The following is a 19,079-nucleotide window of genomic DNA, read 5'->3' as shown; positions in this document are numbered from 1 at the left end:
TTTTGTTAATTGTTGAATAACTCGAAAAGTATTTATCGGGGTCACTTCAAATTTTCACACATTATTTTTAAGATATTATACTTTAAGAAAATGCAAAAAAAATCCCTTTTTTTGGTAAATTCTGACTGCCCATAACCCCTTAATTATTAACATAAGCATTATTGGTTCCAAAAGTATAAAAAAAAACTTAAAATACTTCCCATTATATGGTTAAGTCTTGTACATAAAACCATTCACGAAAGACATTTTGGCTTAAATATCGTTTAGCGTATTGAAAAGCTTTTTGAATTCATCTCCAAAGTAATTTTAGCTCAAGATTCATGAATACATTTCTTCAATTGATTGAGGTGCTCGTTGCGATATAAGCAGTTTCAATATTGGCTAAGGCTTTGAGTTGCCCATTTCAAAATGTCTTTATTGCGTTTCTCTAAATATTTGATCACATTTTTTTGTTGTGGATCGGAGCAATACCCTGCTGGAATATGAAATTGCTACCCCTTCTTCCTTCAGGTATTTCAACTTCTTTAAAGAAATTTAAAAAAATATTAGCACTCACTTTTCCTTTTTTCATTCCCCCCATACGTAGACCCTGTCATAGGGTCATAGATGAACAATCCAAAGTATTTAGTTCCAGAATTCTTGTGGTTCATCAAAGAATGAATTTGGAAAAGTTCATCCTTGTTTTTCATATTGAGCTCGCTAAAATCCGGAATTTTCCTTGCGACCCACCAGCTTGATAAACCATTTGCGAATAGTTTGTCTATGCCCATCGTCAGCTAGGGATTATGCTTAAATGATTCTTCGATTTTATAAAAGTATTAGCCTTTTTTGTTTGGTTGTATAAGCTTACATTATTCCAATGTTAATAGCATACATTTTCTTATCCTGGTATCCAAGAAATTTAGAATATTTTTTTTTTTTAATATTTTTAATCATCTATTAAACTTATTAAATCGCTGTAAAGTGCTGATATTAACGCAGTTTTATAACAGTTTCTTCACTAAATGGATTACAACGGATAAACTCATAATATATTATATTTCCGTTGGAAACTTAATTTTGTAACGCCAGAAGCTGGTCATGGCATTCTATGTTTTGCACTTTTTCAAAAATCTAAGCTGCGGCTCAGTCGAAACTTATTTGTGAGAGCGCACCATTGAGTAACTAATGAGATAGAGTCACAACCACCCAATTCTTGGCAAACGGACCTATTTATGCGTTCGGTCGAGTGAAAAGAAGAGGAAGGGGAAAACATCGTGACAAGTTCTAATTGGCCAGTACCACGTCTTGCTCGTATACGCAAAAAGAATGCGACACAAAGCAAGTGCGTTGTCGATTTGTCTTTCTTATTATCTATTTACTCAATTATATATTCGCCGTTGCCGTATACAATCTCTTCCCCTCTTGACCCAGTATTTAAGGGCCGCTTTGTTATCGAAGGTAACGCCCTTTGACAGGGAGCGGAAAAGATGTTAATCGGTCGGTGAAACGTCCGGAGAATACAAGGGATGCTAAAGGACTTCCCATTGGAGCTCTTGGAGTGCGGCTTTGACTTGTGCAACATGGAGCCTGGCGTTGTCGTGAAGGAGTATGGTTTGACCATGTCGATCAGGTCTTTTCAGTCGAATAGCCAGTTGGGCAATATAGAGCTCCTTGTTGGCCGTGGCATTCTTTTAGAGTATTTCCCAGTGGACCCTGCCCTCCCAGTTCCACCAAACATATATCATGTTTGGATGAAGATCCGGCTTTGGCATATCTCCTAGAGCCACCCACTCCTTTCGTTGCTTCATATTGAGGTATAGGCACCATTTCTCATCTCCCGTGACGATTCGGTACAAAAAGCGCTGTTCATGACCGCGTATTGCTCCATGACGGACGAGATGCTGAGAAGTAATTTGAAGGCGACTTACTTTTTTATTTTTTTCGTTGAGCTCATGAGGCATTGAATGAAGGTGATTGAAAATCGTTTTATGATCGCAGCACATTTTTTTCGCCAATTCGAAACTGGTTTGGCTTCAAAAGTCATCTGAGACGTTTTTCATCGAATTCAGAAGGCCTTCCGCTGCGGAAAGTATCATCGGCGTCTAAGTCGCCATTTTTTGAATACTGCAAACCGCTTTCGTGCTGTAGACTCGTCTATGATACTTTCTCCATACACGTCGCAAATGTCCCGAGCTGATTCGGCAGCTTTTTGACCTCGATGAAAAGCAAAGAAAATGTTGATTTTTGCCTCCTAGCTACTCCGTTTTCGTAGAACAGAAAGAGTTCTATCGAATGAATACTTACCCTTTGCTAAACAGCAAACAAATCGATGTAAAATAAAAGAAAAGATAAAACGCTATGAACTTATTCCCCAACCCAATATAAAAAACTAAAGTATTATCAAAAACAAAGCCTTAAACATGCCCTTTCAAATGAGCTATAGGCGATCGCACCTTAACAATATTTATAACCTTTTTCTGTTATTGCAGGCAATCATTGAACATTTTTTGAAACTACAAAAAAGGGTCACAAACTTCGGGGTAATGCTAGGCGGCAGTGCGGATCGTCTATGCACACCGAGCACGTCAGCTGGCCCATTTCGTATATTTGCCGTTACAGGTTTCCAAAACCGGGCAAATGATATTGTCTATTGCCCACCGATACGACCGACAGGCAGCGAGAATGCCGAGGATTCGACGGCCGTTGTTTACTTCGGAGGGGATGTACAGGTAAGTTGGTCATTATGTCATATAATGTTATGAGGGTACAATTTGAAACCTAAATATAAAAATTTAAATAACAAGTATGATATTTAAAAAAAATTTCAATTTATATCGAAAGGACTTGGGAATAGTCAAATGCACTTGAAAAAGCTCTCTTTCGCTTTTAAAATGTGACAAATGTACTTTAGAAAGCAACAAATGTACTTCAGAACATCTCAGGTGAACTTTAGAAAGTTTCAAATATAATAAATATTCAGAATATTTGTATTACGTATGTACACGTAATTACAATGCAAGTTCTGGACAAATGCACATTACACTATCTCTCACATTACACTGCCTTATCTCCATTAAGCGACGCAGACTGTTTTCAAGATATACCAACCGCAAAAAAAATTGCCCCATTTGTCAAGGCGATGCACCGTGTAAGCAGCGCATTATTTCATTAATGTAAAATTTACATTCCTTTCAGTGTCCGAATCAGTTAGGCGACGCAAGCGAATTGTATAGGCAGCCAACAAAGGCCTTGATAGGATGCGGCTGGCCGAATCGCTAAATGTGGATGGGAATAGGTGTCAGCTGGCACTCCTGAGACACCAAGACGAAGCGGTGTAAAAGAAAAATAAAAGAGCCACTATCCCTTTTTAAAAAAATTTTAACCAAACTTTCAGAAGAAGCTCATGTCTTTCTGCGACGAATTCCAATTTATTTCGTTGGCGTACGCGAGGTCGGACAAAAATTGGAAAACGTGCGGCACAGTTGACAAAAGACTCACGTCCACCTTTTTGAATCCATGCCCCCGTCTGGTGTAGTCGAAATTACTACCATAAGAAGGTGTTTCAAAACTGAGGAAGCAAATGCTTTACTTAACATTGTTTTGGAGAGGTGGTGCGAAATTGGAATTCAGCTTAACGATGATGTAAATATATGGGACAACACGCCATGTCACTGGAAGCTACACGAGGCATACCAGGATGCCACTTTATTGCTCCTGTGGCCTTATTGGACTACGCTTAACCCAATAGAAATAATACTGGAAATTTGTTAAACAAAGGTAGTTCAATAGTAGTTAAAAGGCTTAATTAAAGACACTGTCGTTAATATTATTGGTGAATATTGCGGCCGCCGTAGCCGAATGGGTTGATGAGCGACTACCATTCAGAATTCACAGAGAGAACGTCGGTTCGAGTCTCGGTGAAAACACCAAAATTAAGAAAAACATTTTTCTAATAGCGGTCGCCCCTCGGCAGGCAATGGCAAACGTCCGAGTGTGATGAAAAAGCTCCTCATAAAAATATCTGCCGTTCGGAGTCGGCTTGAAACAACAGGTCCCTCCATTTGTGAAACAACATCAAGGCGCGCACCACAAATACGAGGAGGAGCTTGGCCAAACACCCAAAACGGGTGTACGCGCCAATTATATATATATATATATATATTGAGCCAGATCAATACGTCGCGGTACAGGTGGTTATACGTTACCATGGGGTCGACCCAGATTTATATCCCAAGGCCAAGGTCTCACTTCAGCAGCTTGCCCGTGCATTTATGTTGAGTGTTTACACCGCTACAACAACAACAATATCACACTACGGTGTTTCTCGCTGCTTCACCTACACTTGATAATGTGTAAGTTGGACTGTGAAAATAGTTCGTTCTTTAGTTCTTCCTATTCATACACAAGTTGACCAATAAACAGATGTACTACAATCTAGGAACACATATAAATCTTTTTTATAAAAAAAAATGTTAGTTGAAAAATAAAAAATTTAGGAGAAGATTAAAAATATTCTGAAGTACTTTTGACGTTTTCTGAATTATATTTCTTGCTTGCTAGAATTGAAATAGTAATAAAAATACAGTTTATACTAATATTATTAATATATTACATAACTACATATCACTAAAAATCATATAGCTTAAAGTCTCAACTTATTACAAAATTTTAGAAAATTAAAAAAAAAAAATTGCATCCAACTTTCAACCTTTTTAATCAGAATTTTTAGAAAAGTATTTGAAAAAACTTTTCAGCATTCGTGATATGAAATAAAATGCATAACACCGTGAACAAAAAAAAACTATCAAAAACCAACGCAAATTTCGAATTAGGCCTCAGTTTCAGCGATAACTTCTTCATTCGAGCGAAATTTCATACCGGCGAGCAGTTTTTTAGGTCTGCGAACAGCCAGTAGTCGCTGGGAACCAAATCTGGCAAATACGGTGGATGTGGAAGCAATTCGAAGTTCAATTCATGTAGTTTTAATTTTGATTGACTTTTGAAACGGTGCGTTGTCTTGTTTTTGGTCAACAGTGAGTAAACGCGGCACCCATTTTGAACAGAGCTTTCTCATAGTCAAATGATCATGCAATAGAAAACCAATACGTTCTTCTGAAATCTTTACGATGCCAGCTAACTCACGCCACTTCAGTTTTCGATCATTCAAATCGATGTTGTGGACTTTTGATGTTTTCTGGTGTTGCCGCCTGGAAACGGAACGTAGGTAGGTAGGTAGGTGGGGTGGTTGTCATAAAGAAACACTTAGACCTTTCGCAGGTCTATTGTGATACCACTGGAGCTTATCCTTACTCTACGTGTAACGTAACATAACACTTTTCAAGCCATTGCATTCGCGTGAACCGCATTTTTCCCCATCAAGAAGCAGTGTAAACTTAAAACAGGCAATTCTTTTTGATCCATTGGTTTAAAAATAAAAAAGTAGCGCCACTCTTAGCACAAAAACTCACGAACTAATAAGTTGAATATTATGAAATTTTAACAGCCGCCTTTTTAAGGTTAGTACTAACTGAAAAGTAGGTGAATGCAATAAAACCTAACACTGTGTTAGGCCCGCGACTTTTTAGCCCATATGTTTCTATAGCAAAATTGAATGGGCTACAAAACTGCGTATCCAGAGTTTTTCTAAAGGTTCTGAGCGAAAAGTTTGACATTTTGTTGTATTTTGTAAAATTTTGTGAAAATTGCAGTCATATGGTTTTCATTGCAGTATGAATTATATTTTTATAAAAAATAATTAAATAGTCAAAACTTTGCAGTATGTCGCGCTGCTATTACTGCGAACAAAGGTGTGCATACATAAACATCAGTCGAATAGTGATTTTGTTTCTTGTGTATATTTTATAATACCACTATTTAAAATAGTTGCCGAATTAATAATTGCGTTCTTTTGTTTTTAAAATATAATTTAGAACCCCGCCGCAAATGGTCGTCTTGCCGCTATAAATTTGAATTTAATTAAATGCCTCTACAAGTTTGAATAAAATCTTGCTCGTACAATGTTCGTATGAGTATAAAAAATTGTTTCTCTGGCAAAATGCCAACGCCCATTAAAAACCGCATTAACCCAAATTAGTGCACTTGAGCTATTGAAACATATTACGAGCTCACTTCTTTATATTTATTTTATATATTTACCTGCTTACGTTCCACTTTTAGGACTTTCCGGAGAGCATGGAAACGAATCGAGATAGTCGCGGCTATATGAAATACAATTTAGAGAACTCCGCTATCCTACTACGTGAGGCTTTTCCGCGCGCACACATCATTGTCATCCGGCCTGTAAGGTAAACAACCACTTGACATTAAATTTGTTATTGTTGTGGTAGCATAAACCATATATTTTTTAACTCACTCACTAATGATTTTTTGTTACAGAATGGAGTTCAAAACATTCAGCTGTTTTGATAATTTTGTACGTGGCAACAACGCCGGTGTCCCTGATCATACCCCTATGAATCATGCGTTGCAACATTTAGAAAAGTGAGTACCAAACATATCCATACACAGATTACAGAACAGTAATTTACCATTACTCTTTTTGTTAACTCATTTTACCATAGATTATTACAAAATCTTTCTCAACGACTGATTTCCATACCCGAAAATGAAATAATGGATCAAGCTGCACAGGCTGCTGCTGCTGCCGCAGCTGTGGCTGCTGCAGCTGCGTTGGTATCATCCACGCTCTCCACAGCATCTACAGACTCGTCGGCCTCTTCGTCAACGTTGAATGATAATAATCAGGACATGGATATTGACATATTGCAAGTTCAAGAGAATGTGACTGTTGATGCTGATGGTGCTGAAATATTTCCAAATGTCGGTAGTGGTGGTGGTGGCGGTGTTGTTGGTAGCAGTAATAGTAACAGTGGAAGTATTTCGGCATCAGTCAACAACGTTACAAACACTAGCATGTCGCCAACGATCACAACTTCACAAAGCACGCAATCTGCTCCTTTGCAACCAACCACCCAGCAAACGCAGTCCAATAACGCACAGCATTTTAATAATATTGGTAATAATAGCAACAATGGTAATGAGTGTTTAACACAGCAACAACAACAACTTACACGTCAAAACAGCAATCCTTTATGGTGGCGAGAGAATTTGAATTTGGATAAAGCAAAGTTGGTTTTAATTGGCTTTAGCAAAGGCTGTGTGGTCCTGAATCAAGTGAGTCACAATTGGTGTAAAAATCGGGAATACAATTTTTTAATACATATCGCTCGTTTGCTTCAAGAAAGTCATAATACAAAAAAAAAAATAGATATCAATTAATTAGGTAGTGCGAAACAAAAAAAATTAATTATTTTCTCGGTAGATGGCTGTAGTGATCGATATCTCGTAAAGTATCGATCAAGCAATTTAAAGTTTATGCTCGTTATCAAGGTGGCATTTCACACTGAAAAATTTATTTTGCTCTTTTTTGTTTGCTTGGTGCCATTCAGTTGTAAGTTGCAATGGTCATAAAAAAAATGCAATGGAAGTAAAAAAAAAAACGAAAATTGCATACATTTTACAGTTTTTCTTTGATAAAGGCGATAGTACAGGCCAGGCCGCTGAAATTGTGAATGGTATTTATGGTGCCGATTCTGCAACAGCTAATTATGTGGTTAATTTTGGTTTCGTGGACTCCGTCTATGCATTTTTGATGTTAAAGAAAATGTCGATAATGTCAAATATGTCGATAAAATCACAAAAAGAATCGAAGTTGACCGACATGTTAGTAGTCGTATCATCGCCTAGGAGCTAAAGATCGACCATAAAACAGTTTTAAATCATTTGCGCAAAAATAGTGGATTTCTTTTTCCCGAAACTAATATTTATTTCTACTTAGGAAGGCATAGTAAATTGAAAGCTTTGAATTGAAGCCGTTTTTCTTAATATTTTTTTTAAACTATTGCAGCAAATGAGCGATAGATATTTTTAACTTAGAAATGCACCATTAATCAGAAACCAATAATAACTGTTATTTGTGTTTTCGAGATTGAAAAAATTTACCATAGATGAAATAATATTTTTTCAAGTTTGAAATAATAGAAAAATAATAACAATAAAAATTAAATAAAATATTGTAAATTAAAATAAAATAAAACAAATTAAAGTAAAGAAAAATTAATGAAATTAAAAATGAAATAAAATAATTATACAAAAATAAAGGACAATGCAATAAAATAAAAAGAATATATCATGAAGATTAAATAAAATAAATGGAAAAAATAAAATAAAATAAAATAAAAAATTATAATTAAAATAATATATAATAAAATAAAAAAAATTAAATTAAAATATGTTATAATAAAATAAAAAAATAAATTAAAATATTTTATAATAAAATAAAAAATTAAATCAAAATAAAACATACAATAAAAAACAAGGATAGTAGTAAAACTAATTAAATCAAATAAATTTAAATAAAAATATTATAAAAAACTAAAAAGCAATAAAAAAATAGAAACCAAATAAGATAAATAAAAGAAATTAGAAAAATAAATAAATTAATAATAAGACGAAAAAATTAAAATCATATAAAATAAATTATAGTAAAGTTAAATTAGTTTACTATAAAACATGTTGTTGAACCAAGGATTATTTTCCAAGGCAGCACAAAACTTAGGTAGTGGGGGTGCAAAAATGTTGACAAGCGGCAATTCTGCGGTAAGGAAACCAAAATCCTGCAGCTCCAGACGAAACGACCACAAAAAATATCAGTTAATTTATTCACTTCAAATTACGATTTACAATTTTTTCCATCCAATTAAAAAAAATATTCCCCTTTTTATACAAAAAAAATGTCAGTCAAAGCCTACTTATTTCTACCGAAAAACAGAGCCTACTTATATTATTTCACAGAGAAACAGAGCCAACTTATTTTCACAAATAGCAAGTGGTGATAAAACTTAAAGTGAATAACTCATGCCATATGTCATATACTGTTTCAGTTAACATTATGCGTGAATATTTGAGTATTTTAATATTCGTTGTGAATGCCATTAGGGTGATCCAACATATGGAATAAATAAAGGGCATAAAATAAGGTTAAAAAAATATTTTCAATAACATTTCTAGAAGAGCAAATAATAACAAATTATATCTACAATATTTCATTTCATTTTATTTATATCAGTAGCACAGATTAAGACTTTAGGTCTTTTAATAGTACTTCAAAATTTGTATCTACAACTAGAATGATTTTAACATGAAAGTTTCTTAATCTAATTAGAATCACCTGTATAAGAATATGGCACTTTTTTTTATATTTCTTATAACAGTTATGTATCTGCCTTTAAAACGCGTAAATAAATTTATATATAAGACATACTGCATAGCTTTTTTGCACGATTTTGTCAAACATTAACAATTTTCAAATACATTTCAGTTCATTTACGAGTTCCACTACTTAAAAACTCTTACACCGGATGATAGTACAATGATACGCCTGCTTTCACGTATCAAAGACATGTATTGGCTGGATGGTGGGCATGGTGGTCAAAAGAACACATGGATAACGTCTAGAAGCCTATTAGAAACGCTTACGCGAATGGGTACGTCTACTTTATCATAAGATTAACTATTTTAATAATATTGTAATGGTTACTCATTTAGGCATGAATATTCATGTACATCTGACCCCGTATCAGGTGCAAGATGACCGTCGGCCGTGGATACGAAAAGAAGAAAAAATCTTCACAGATATGCTTCGCCGTTTAGGAGCACCGATTACACGTCATCTGCACTATGATAGTCAAACGGCGAATTTGATGACACATTTCGAAGTTTTGCAAGCCTTTTGTCAGCACATTCATGCGCTAAATCAGCAACAGCAATTACAAATGCAACAACAACATCAAACCACACAACAACAGCAGCAGCAAACATCAGCTCTACAACCTTTGCAGCAATCTTCGAGCAACATTCAAATGAATGACCAACTGCAACAACAGCAACAACAACTTCAGCAAGCACAGCAAAACAGTTCGAATCGCTCAGAGTTGGGCAAGACAAGCACCAGCGGACCGAAGTGACACCACAGGCGTCGCAATGTTGGCCGCTTACACTTGCGTAGGGTGACAGCTGTAGCGGCACCAACGGGCAGCACTTTGGCAACGACATCGAAGAAAATTATGCACGTACAGCCCCAATCACAACTGCAATTGCTACAGCAACAGCAGCAGCAGCAACAACATCTGCTGCAGCATCAATCTGTAGTTGCTGCACCATCAAACTTTACCTTGCTCGACATAGCAACCACATCAATTGTAAATAATTATACGAGACATTTTCCACAAAACACCACCACACCGGCCACAGTTACAAGCAGCACAGCGACAACAGCCGCAGCTTCAGTGCATAGCCGTCAGCAGCGCCAAAAAGCGCCCAACTTGCAGCGGGGCCGACCAAGGCCGAATCAACGTCACCATCATCATCATAGAGGGCAGCCAAATAAAATTCACCACTATTCCCGGGCAAAAGGTAGGCTTCTACAACATCAGCCTTGTCGTTGAGTTTTAGGGGCGGCGAAAAAAGCTTGCATACATACATTGTATGCTGGTGTGTGTATATATACGTCCGGTGCCCTTTTCTTGTTCATATTTATTCATACATCTCTAAAGCAAAATTTTATTTTCATTGATACATTTTATTATGATTATTATCTTTTTGTATTTGAATTCAATGTGTTAGAATAAGTTATTATGCAAACAGGAATTATAGGAGTAGAAGAAATTTCATAATTTAAACTCCAATTAAAATTAGAATTTGAAATTGTCTGCCGTTTCCATATGTAAAAACTATTTAAATCTAAAAGTACTGTACAATTCTTTCTTCCATTGAAATAATTATATGTTTTCTTATTATTTTGGAGGAGAGAAAAGTATAATTTATTATGTAACTTTTTTTTATAAAAGGATAAACTAAATTTAGTTATTGCCATCAAAGCGAATTTGGTGCAGTAAAATTAAGCGATGATTATATTTTAAGTTGCTATTTATAACTCATACCCATGGTAAATTTGATAAAATCTTCACAGACAAAAATATTTTATACACATAAATCACCATTAACCAGTGCAATCCTCTTAGACATTTATATTTATTTTAATTTGCTTTAATTTATTTTTCTCTAATTTAGAGTGATTTCATATTAAGTGACTTATTAAAGACGAAGTTGGATTTTTTTATCCAATCAGGATATACTATTTTGATTACTTCCCAAAAAACCAAAAAACTTTTTTAGCCTAACATCAGGGTTTTCGTTAAAGTTTTTACTTCTTTCTTTCTCTATATTAAAAATATATAGAATTAAACATTACATTCTCGAGCCGAAGAGAGCTGAATTGAGGTCCCTTATTTCAAAATAAAAACAAAAATTTGTTAGACAATTCACATCGCTTCGCCGCGAGATATAACCACATTTTCGAACGATCTGCGTATTTCTCCATGATTCAATCTAATGCTCACACATTACAGCTATCAAGCAACAACGCTGCACGATTCACACTAATGATGGTGCTAAATTAAAAAATTCAAATCTTAATGCAATACCCCACAGCTTATTTTGACCAAAGTATACAACATTAATGGATCACTTATTAATATCTCTCTTGCTAAGATATTTATGCCTAATTTATTTTTCCTATCCAGTAGCGCTAATGGAGGATTTTTTTTTTTAAGTTACACTCTATAAACATTGTGGCAAATACCCGGCAGGCGGTGCACTGCTTTCAAGGCAAAGAATATATGAAAGAGTGGTGAACAGAGCGATAACAAATCAGCAGCTAAATAGATATCAGAAGCATACATTTTACATCTTTGCTTTGCCTGCTTATTTTCGCTTAGTGGAGTTTGGCACACAGCGAACATAAACACAAACAGCTGATTTTTTAAAAGTCCTTTGTTTTCAAAATTTTGGCAGTAATAGGAAATAAATTATGAATTTGATTAATGCAGAGTGTTAGTAAACATTTCAAAGTTTTGTAGCAGCAGAAAAATTACTATAATCGGTTGAGTCATTTTTCATAAAATTTTTTTTTTTTTTCCAGTTTGAAAACTAATTGTATGATTTATTTTACGAGTGTGCACATTTTGGCTTATAGACACGCCTATTTTATATGTTAATATTGAAAAAGGGAGGATTGGCTTCAAAATTAAAAAAAAACCCTGTGCAAATCGGAACACTCTCTGCATAGTTATTAGCGTGCATGCATATTTTGTGACTATATTTTATAAGATGTAAAGGTATGATTAAATCTGGATAAACGAGCTCTGAATAAGCCATATATCTGTACAAGTGAGAGCAATTTTGAGGTTATGTCATTTTAGTTCTCGAAGTTCTGTAAGTGAGAAGTGTAAGTGGGCGTTTTTATCCCAGTTGCTCTTGCCTCTTTAAGCGATAGCCAAATGTATTCATAATCTATTATATATTATTTTATAATTTTTATGAGATTAGTAAAAGCTGTCAGAAAGTTTAGTTTAAAGTAAAGTTTCGTCAGAACTCAAAAAGGGCAAGTAGAAGTGTTAGTGTAAACCCACCATATAAGCAAATAAAAAAGATTCCATTACATGCAGCCGAAAATCATAAAGGAAAATGGAATAGGAAATGCATAGGTTGAAAAACAAGTGGAAAAACCGGTTAAGTGAATATTATCTATTAACAAATTAAAAGGTCAGCATTTGTAGAACAACATCAATACGCACGCCACAAATAAAAGGAGGAGCTCGGTGAAACGCCTAACAGAAGTTTACGCGCCAATTATTTATTTTATATTTATATCAGCAGTCGCTTATCCAGGCTGGGCCTTCTTAGATCTGTTCCATGTCCTATCAGAATTACATTATTCAGTAAAAAATTGCAGAAAATATTTAAGCAATATGTAGCTTTACCATAACTTCTACCTAAACCATCGAACCTGTTTATTAAGGCACTAGGGTCCAAGGTTATATAGCAGATTATTCTAAAAAAAAACCTAGGCAGCGCTGGCTGATTTGTAAAAACCCCCAAGGGTGCATTGTGTTGCCAAAGCTATGTTTCTAGAGTCAAAGATATCATTTTTATATAATTCATAACGCAACGAGTTCTTCAACCATATCAAATTCAGACCGTGCTTATCCTGCAATAAGTGCTGTGCAATTTGAACGGCAGATGGTGTCTTGGTGATATAAATACACTCGAAAGTTTGCCGAACGATATTCTAATGCCGGCCTACAAAATTGATGAAGGTATTTTTATAACAAAAGTCAATCTTAGAAAATATAAAGGCGCATAATGTGATAGCATCTGCTCAAACTGTTTTTCAAAATTCGGTTATTTAATCCATATCTGGTCAAGGTTGCTTACTTGATACGAGCACTCCGTACTCCACTAATTCAATTGTAGATTTTTTACTATTGGTTTACCAACTTTTTTTTACGACGTAAAAACCTTGGCTATTTTAATAAGTTGAAAGAAAATATATTAAATAAAATTATCACGTCACTATGTACAATTTTAGTTTGCAGTGGCCATGCATTTTCATTTCTTATTAGCCACTCCATTGTCTACCGCAAACCCCCAATCGTTTCTTTACAAATTTACACGGATTCATAAACAGCCAATTTAAACATTTCTTCAATATAAAAGTATTATTATTTTTTAAATAAAAAAGGGATATATAAAAAAATTGTATGTATGCGCCATATATTGCCAACATTGAAATGTGTAAGCAAATTTTTTAATGTTCAATCGATTGTGGCGAAGGCTAAAGTAGTTAGTGTCCTTAGTCGTATATGTTGTATGTATGTATGTCCTGATCATTCCAATATGTACATACATCAGATCGCCAATTGTAGATATGATTTGATTGTTATGATTCAATGTATCGGGTGTTTTTTTAGAAGCATAAGAATTATCGATATCGAGAACTATGGTTTGACAGCTGAGAATGGCAAACTGTGTTGACATTTCTGTTCAGTAAGGTTTGGCAAGTCATCGTAAATCGTTTAGCACCCGAACAACGCTCCCAAATTTACTTTGAAAAAAAAAAATTAAATCTGTTCTCAAGGTTCATAAAGCACTGGTGCGGCATCATCTTGCCTTATTTCCATCAAAATGAGGAGGAAGCTGGCGTTATGGTGAATGGCAAAATTAAAAAATTTCTTAAAATTAATCAGTTCAACAGAAATGACATTTGGACTTGCCATTCAACGCGCTTAATAAATTTTTTGCAATATTCAAGCCACCAAATGGACGCCAAACGGCCAGATTTATTGGGGGAAAAAGTATTGAAAAAAAAATTAATTCCAAAAATATTTCTGTTTTATATTATCATTTTAAATTCTCAAGTTCTTTAAAGCAAAACACCCGATACTACATAAATCTTCAACAAATAATTAAAAGTTAGACTTTGTTTTTTTTTTATTTAGGCACAGGGGAGCATATCAAGTTCTACGATGACAATGTAAAAACTCTGTTGTTATTGTTGTTGTAGCAGCATAAACATTTCCCATACATGTACGGAGAATGCTGCTGAAGTGACAATTCGTGGCCGGATATAAATTAGGATCGTTCCGGTTACGTAGAACAGACTGTCGTGGGAACGAAAAAATCCTTGTAAAGCCCTTGTTGTTATTGTAGCAGCTAACTAAACCCTATCGGTGCAATGGAGTTACCAATCGCCTTCGTCTCCAGCTCAGCTAAATATAGGCATAGGTAGGAAACTTGCTGTTTTAACAGGTTGAGTCCAGAGGGAAAGGGGTGTTAGGTGAGTGAGTAGGTTTGATGGGTCATGTGAAAGGTGGTGTTAGTATCGTGCGGAATGCTTTTACATGGATAGGTAGGAGTTTAGTCAGCTACAGTATCCAGAACGTAATTGTGCCAAAGTTATACGGGTCTCTCGGGGTGGGCGAAGCTCTTCATCTGCTGTGGGTGGTAGTTGGACTCCGATTGCGGCATTCAGGGGTCGGGAGTTTAGGAAGGTGGTAAGTGTCTCCCGATGAATGTCGTTGAGCGTATGTCTAAACACTGTCCAGTTCAATAGTTGTCTGTTAATTTTGTCCTCGATCTCGTCGTCCCAGCAAACTAACCCTCTCTAGTGCACCGTACCTTACGCTTGTAAAGCGTTCATTCATTTTGCTTGCGTTAGTGCCGATGAATATTACGAAATCCATTAAAAGTAGCGAGTGTGTTAAACCAAATAGCGTCTAAAGCTGTTGTAGCAGCATCATTTTTTTTGTCATTGCTGCTGAAGTGATAGTCCTTTGCCAGATTTAAATTCGGGCAATTCCGTTAACGTTGAATCGACTGTCGGAAGAGCGCATAGCGTCTAATATTAGACTTTGGTGTTGATTCACCTTTACGAGTTTATTACGAAAGTTAAAATAGCCCATTTTCTTCTAGACTCACATCTATTATTTTCTTTAATAATGACATACAGCAAATACATTCATATAAAATATAAAAAATAATTAGAATAAAGAGTTGATAGATCTTAATGGAACAAAAAATAGAATTAAATCAAAAGCTTCAAAATACATGAGCTGCTTTTTACCAAGCTTCCCCTTAAATTAGCTGGTTTTCTTTATACTCATTGCGTGTAGCTTGTGAAAACTTGTGAAAGTTTGTTATATAATAATTCGCCAAAATAAAACGTTTTTTTCTTTTGTTTCTTCAAATTCGCTTGCAATATAATATTCTCTTATTATAACAAAAACAAAAAACAGAAAAAACAATTAAACCAAGTAAACAAATCTAAATGCGCACATACAAGTAGATGTGTACGTGAAACGATGCTATACAAAAAACAAATAGTAAGTAAATATAAAAACAAATGTTTCTTCAACTAAATGTCTAAAAAGTTCATATAAAAAATCTCTGCAAGGAACAGTATCAATATGTACTAAGAATTTTTGTGAAAAGTTCAAAGTTAGTTTTATTTGCAGTTGGAAATGTAGGATACTAAAGTAACTTAATAGTAATTATTATAAGATACCATAATTGGGAAAACATTTAAAACAAAAAAAGCTAACTTTCATGATAAATGTACCTTCTCGAATTGCAGTTCAAAATTTTGCCACATTTAAAATGCTAAAACAAAAATCCTGTATGTATGTATACACTTTTGTTAAACGTTATTTGTACGTATGTATTGATTTGTGTACATATTTGGCACCTCGGAATTTTGACTTCGGACGTTAACAAAATTGTAAGCATAGTTTTAGTAACAGTCGAGGTAATATTGCAAAAAAAGAAACCAAAAATTTAGATCATCATATACATATGTACCCAATAGCTGTTTCGTTTTAACAAACAAATAACTAATGCGAATAACACGAAAAAGAATATGTGGAAAAGAGTGAGGTACTGTCATCTGCCAAATTGCGAATTTCGAAAAGAGCTTTATACTGCTTTGGATTTGATTTTGATTTTCTATCAGCGGGAGTGATTTGTATCTAGTATGTTTGTGGTTTTTCCAAAAAAAAATATCAAATGACCTTTGCAAGTAATTTTTTCCGAGTAACTTATCGACGAACTACACATTACAGAGTGGTTCCTAGCTCTTTCCGGAACTCAACACCACATTGCAAATAATAAAATAAAAAATGGATAAAAAACCAATAATAGCATTAAAGGGCATGTGAGAAATCGAAATGATGTAAATGAATGCAACAAAAGTGAAGAATTTATTAAATTAAAAAATACTACTTATGTATGTAGGTTAAAATTGTAAGCTAAATAAACGACAAAAATGCTAAGTTACGACTATTTTGTGTTTGAGTAAACTTGCAGAATATTTCAAATATAACTTATTCATAGTATAAACTTTTTGTATTTTTTTCAAACGTTTGCTGGAATGCCGCAAGATGTAAGTATGGGCGTTCCCCAAATCACCTGTTGCTTTGTATTCGAACAAAGTAACCAAAAGTATCCTTGATTTTTTTGATGCGCAACTAAACCATCACTAAAAAAGCAAATGCAATATGTGTACGTGTGCAAAGGAAAAAATGGCGGAGAACGAAGAAAAGTAAGTTTTATGGGGAGCAGCTTCTTCAGACAACGAGTTTTTGAATAATTATTTGGGAAAAACTGAGAATACTTTTAGTCTTAAAATAAATTACATAATAATATTCATGCTTTAATTAATATACAAAAATTTTAAATTAAAAAAATGGCGGCGCTACAGCTGCTCAAACGTGGCTCCTTTAATTTGCACCGCAGAATGTACGGCATTCTGTACTCAACTGAAATCAACCAGACAAAAACGTTTCATTAAAATAAGTTATTCTACTTTGAACTTACATACATATTTGTAACGACAAAAAAAAATTAAAATTTTAAGTGAAAAAGAGAAAAAATTACACTTTTTTATAAACAAATTAATCAAAACAATATTTTTACTGACAATTATTATAAAATTAGAGGTACATGTAATATGTTAATAGTCCGGGAGCCAGGGGTCGGTTTTGGACTGCGTTTTTATACCGTTAAATTCTTGACTATACTAGTGATTTAGCTTTCATGAATAGCGAAAGTTAACGTCAGCTGGCGCACCCGCGTGGATGTGATTGTGGGAGGATACGAAACGTGTCTAAAAAAAATTTCTACCAACTCATTTTATACCGGCTGAAATGTTTTTCATGTATTCTTGACATTTAGTAGAATTAAAAAATAGATAAAAAATAAATTAAAAAAATAGAAAAGTAAAACTACTTTTTGCCGATTGAAATTTTTTTACATAATTTTAGATATGAAAATATAATAATGATGGTCAGTTGCGTTTATAGCGGTGGGAAGACCGTCAGCCGAAGCAAGAATGTATCATTGCGTTCAGCTGACGTATTTTCCCCCCTCTCTACGGTGCAGCTGACTATTTTTTTTTATTCTACTAAATGTCAACAATGCACAAAAAAAATTTCATCCGGTATTAAATGAGTTGTTAAACAATTTTTTTCGACACGTTTCGCAGCATCCTACGCACGTACCCACCACTACTGGACCAGCTGACGGTTGGTTTCGTCATCCATTGGATGGCGTCTGCCTTCAGTATTAAAATCAGTCGGCATGAAATGATGAGGTCAAAATGACCCCTGGCTCCCTGTTAAATTTTGAATTGATATCTGGATTATCCTTGTTAGTTATATTCGGCAGCGTTGGAAAAAACGTTTTTCGAGAAAAACGCGACTAAAGTTTTCGTTCTTATTCATTTCTCGTTCGACGATCATCACTTCACTGACTTGATAGGGACTTTTTAAACTTTCTATTAAGCTTAAAAGATTGGAAAGATATTCTTTAGATTGTAAATGAATTTCTAAAGAAAAAATAAAATGGAAAATTTAAAAGTGCTAGAGGAGCTGAAATGAAAACTACCATAAACGCCACATGGTTAAAATATATTAATTATCCAAGGATAAATGCCTCAAAGAAACTGAAAACCTTTGAGGCAGCCTCTAGTTCTATCATGTTTTATGGAGCGCAAATTAAGAAGTTTTTAAGTTTTTTTTATTACGAAAGTAATCTTCTCCTAAGCTAATAAATGAAGGAGCTAGCATGTAGTGTTGACATGTCGCCATTTTCAGATTTTTTCTCCGCTCATGTAATAGAGTTCATGCCTAATTTACTTTGTTCACTCAAGGAGCTTCTGCTACGAACTTTATCCGCACCTTATAGCTTTCAATGTGCCTTATCTTATATGATTTCTCTGCTTAAGTCAAATTTTTCGAGCTGAAAAAGTCACTCCTCAACCTTAACGCAAGAACTTTTAAAAATACTTTCTCCGTGACCTGCCCAGGTTGCAACCTTGGCGATACCGAAAGCATATATTACTTTATTGGCGCTTGCCCGATTTACAAAAACATTCGTGCACTGTATTTTGGTGTAAAAGTTTTAGTTCTAGCGAAAGTGGTAACCCACTTAGGGGAACACAACTAAAGTGTGTTTTTTTTAGAGGTTAGGTTTTTAAGTTGGCACTACTTTTTTCGTATATGGTCTTTTTGACAGCTGTCACTTGATTTATGCTCAGCTTGGTTTGCCATTTCATAATGAATAGACTTACATCTGAACAACGTTTGCAAATCGTGCAAATTTATTACGAAAATAATGACGCA

General features: G+C 34.5%; 1 protein-coding gene across 6 annotated transcripts in view; it reads left to right on the top strand.

Annotated features, from left to right (window-relative positions):
* LOC128855649 (putative uncharacterized protein DDB_G0271606) overlaps positions 1–16,730 on the top strand; it is a 28,862-nt gene extending 12,132 nt beyond the window's left edge. For all 6 annotated transcript variants that reach the window (XM_054090720.1, XM_054090717.1, XM_054090716.1 and 3 more), the window contains 6 exons: positions 2,472–2,711; positions 6,160–6,287; positions 6,379–6,483; positions 6,564–7,176; positions 9,383–9,548; positions 9,610–16,730. In XM_054090720.1, the coding sequence (XP_053946695.1) occupies positions 2,526–2,711; positions 6,160–6,287; positions 6,379–6,483; positions 6,564–7,176; positions 9,383–9,548; positions 9,610–10,028 (1,617 nt within the window). In that variant the 5' untranslated portion in view covers positions 2,472–2,525 and the 3' untranslated portion in view covers positions 10,029–16,730. The remainder of the gene's footprint in view (positions 1–2,471; positions 2,712–6,159; positions 6,288–6,378; positions 6,484–6,563; positions 7,177–9,382; positions 9,549–9,609) is intronic.
* Positions 16,731–19,079: the final 2,349 nt, after the last annotated feature.

The sequence above is a fragment of the Anastrepha ludens genome, chromosome 2, assembly GCF_028408465.1.
Source record: "Anastrepha ludens isolate Willacy chromosome 2, idAnaLude1.1, whole genome shotgun sequence".
Lineage (NCBI taxonomy): Eukaryota > Metazoa > Arthropoda > Insecta > Diptera > Tephritidae > Anastrepha > Anastrepha ludens.
Note: the sequence above shows the minus strand (reverse complement) of the source record. Positions and strands in the feature narration are given on the sequence as shown.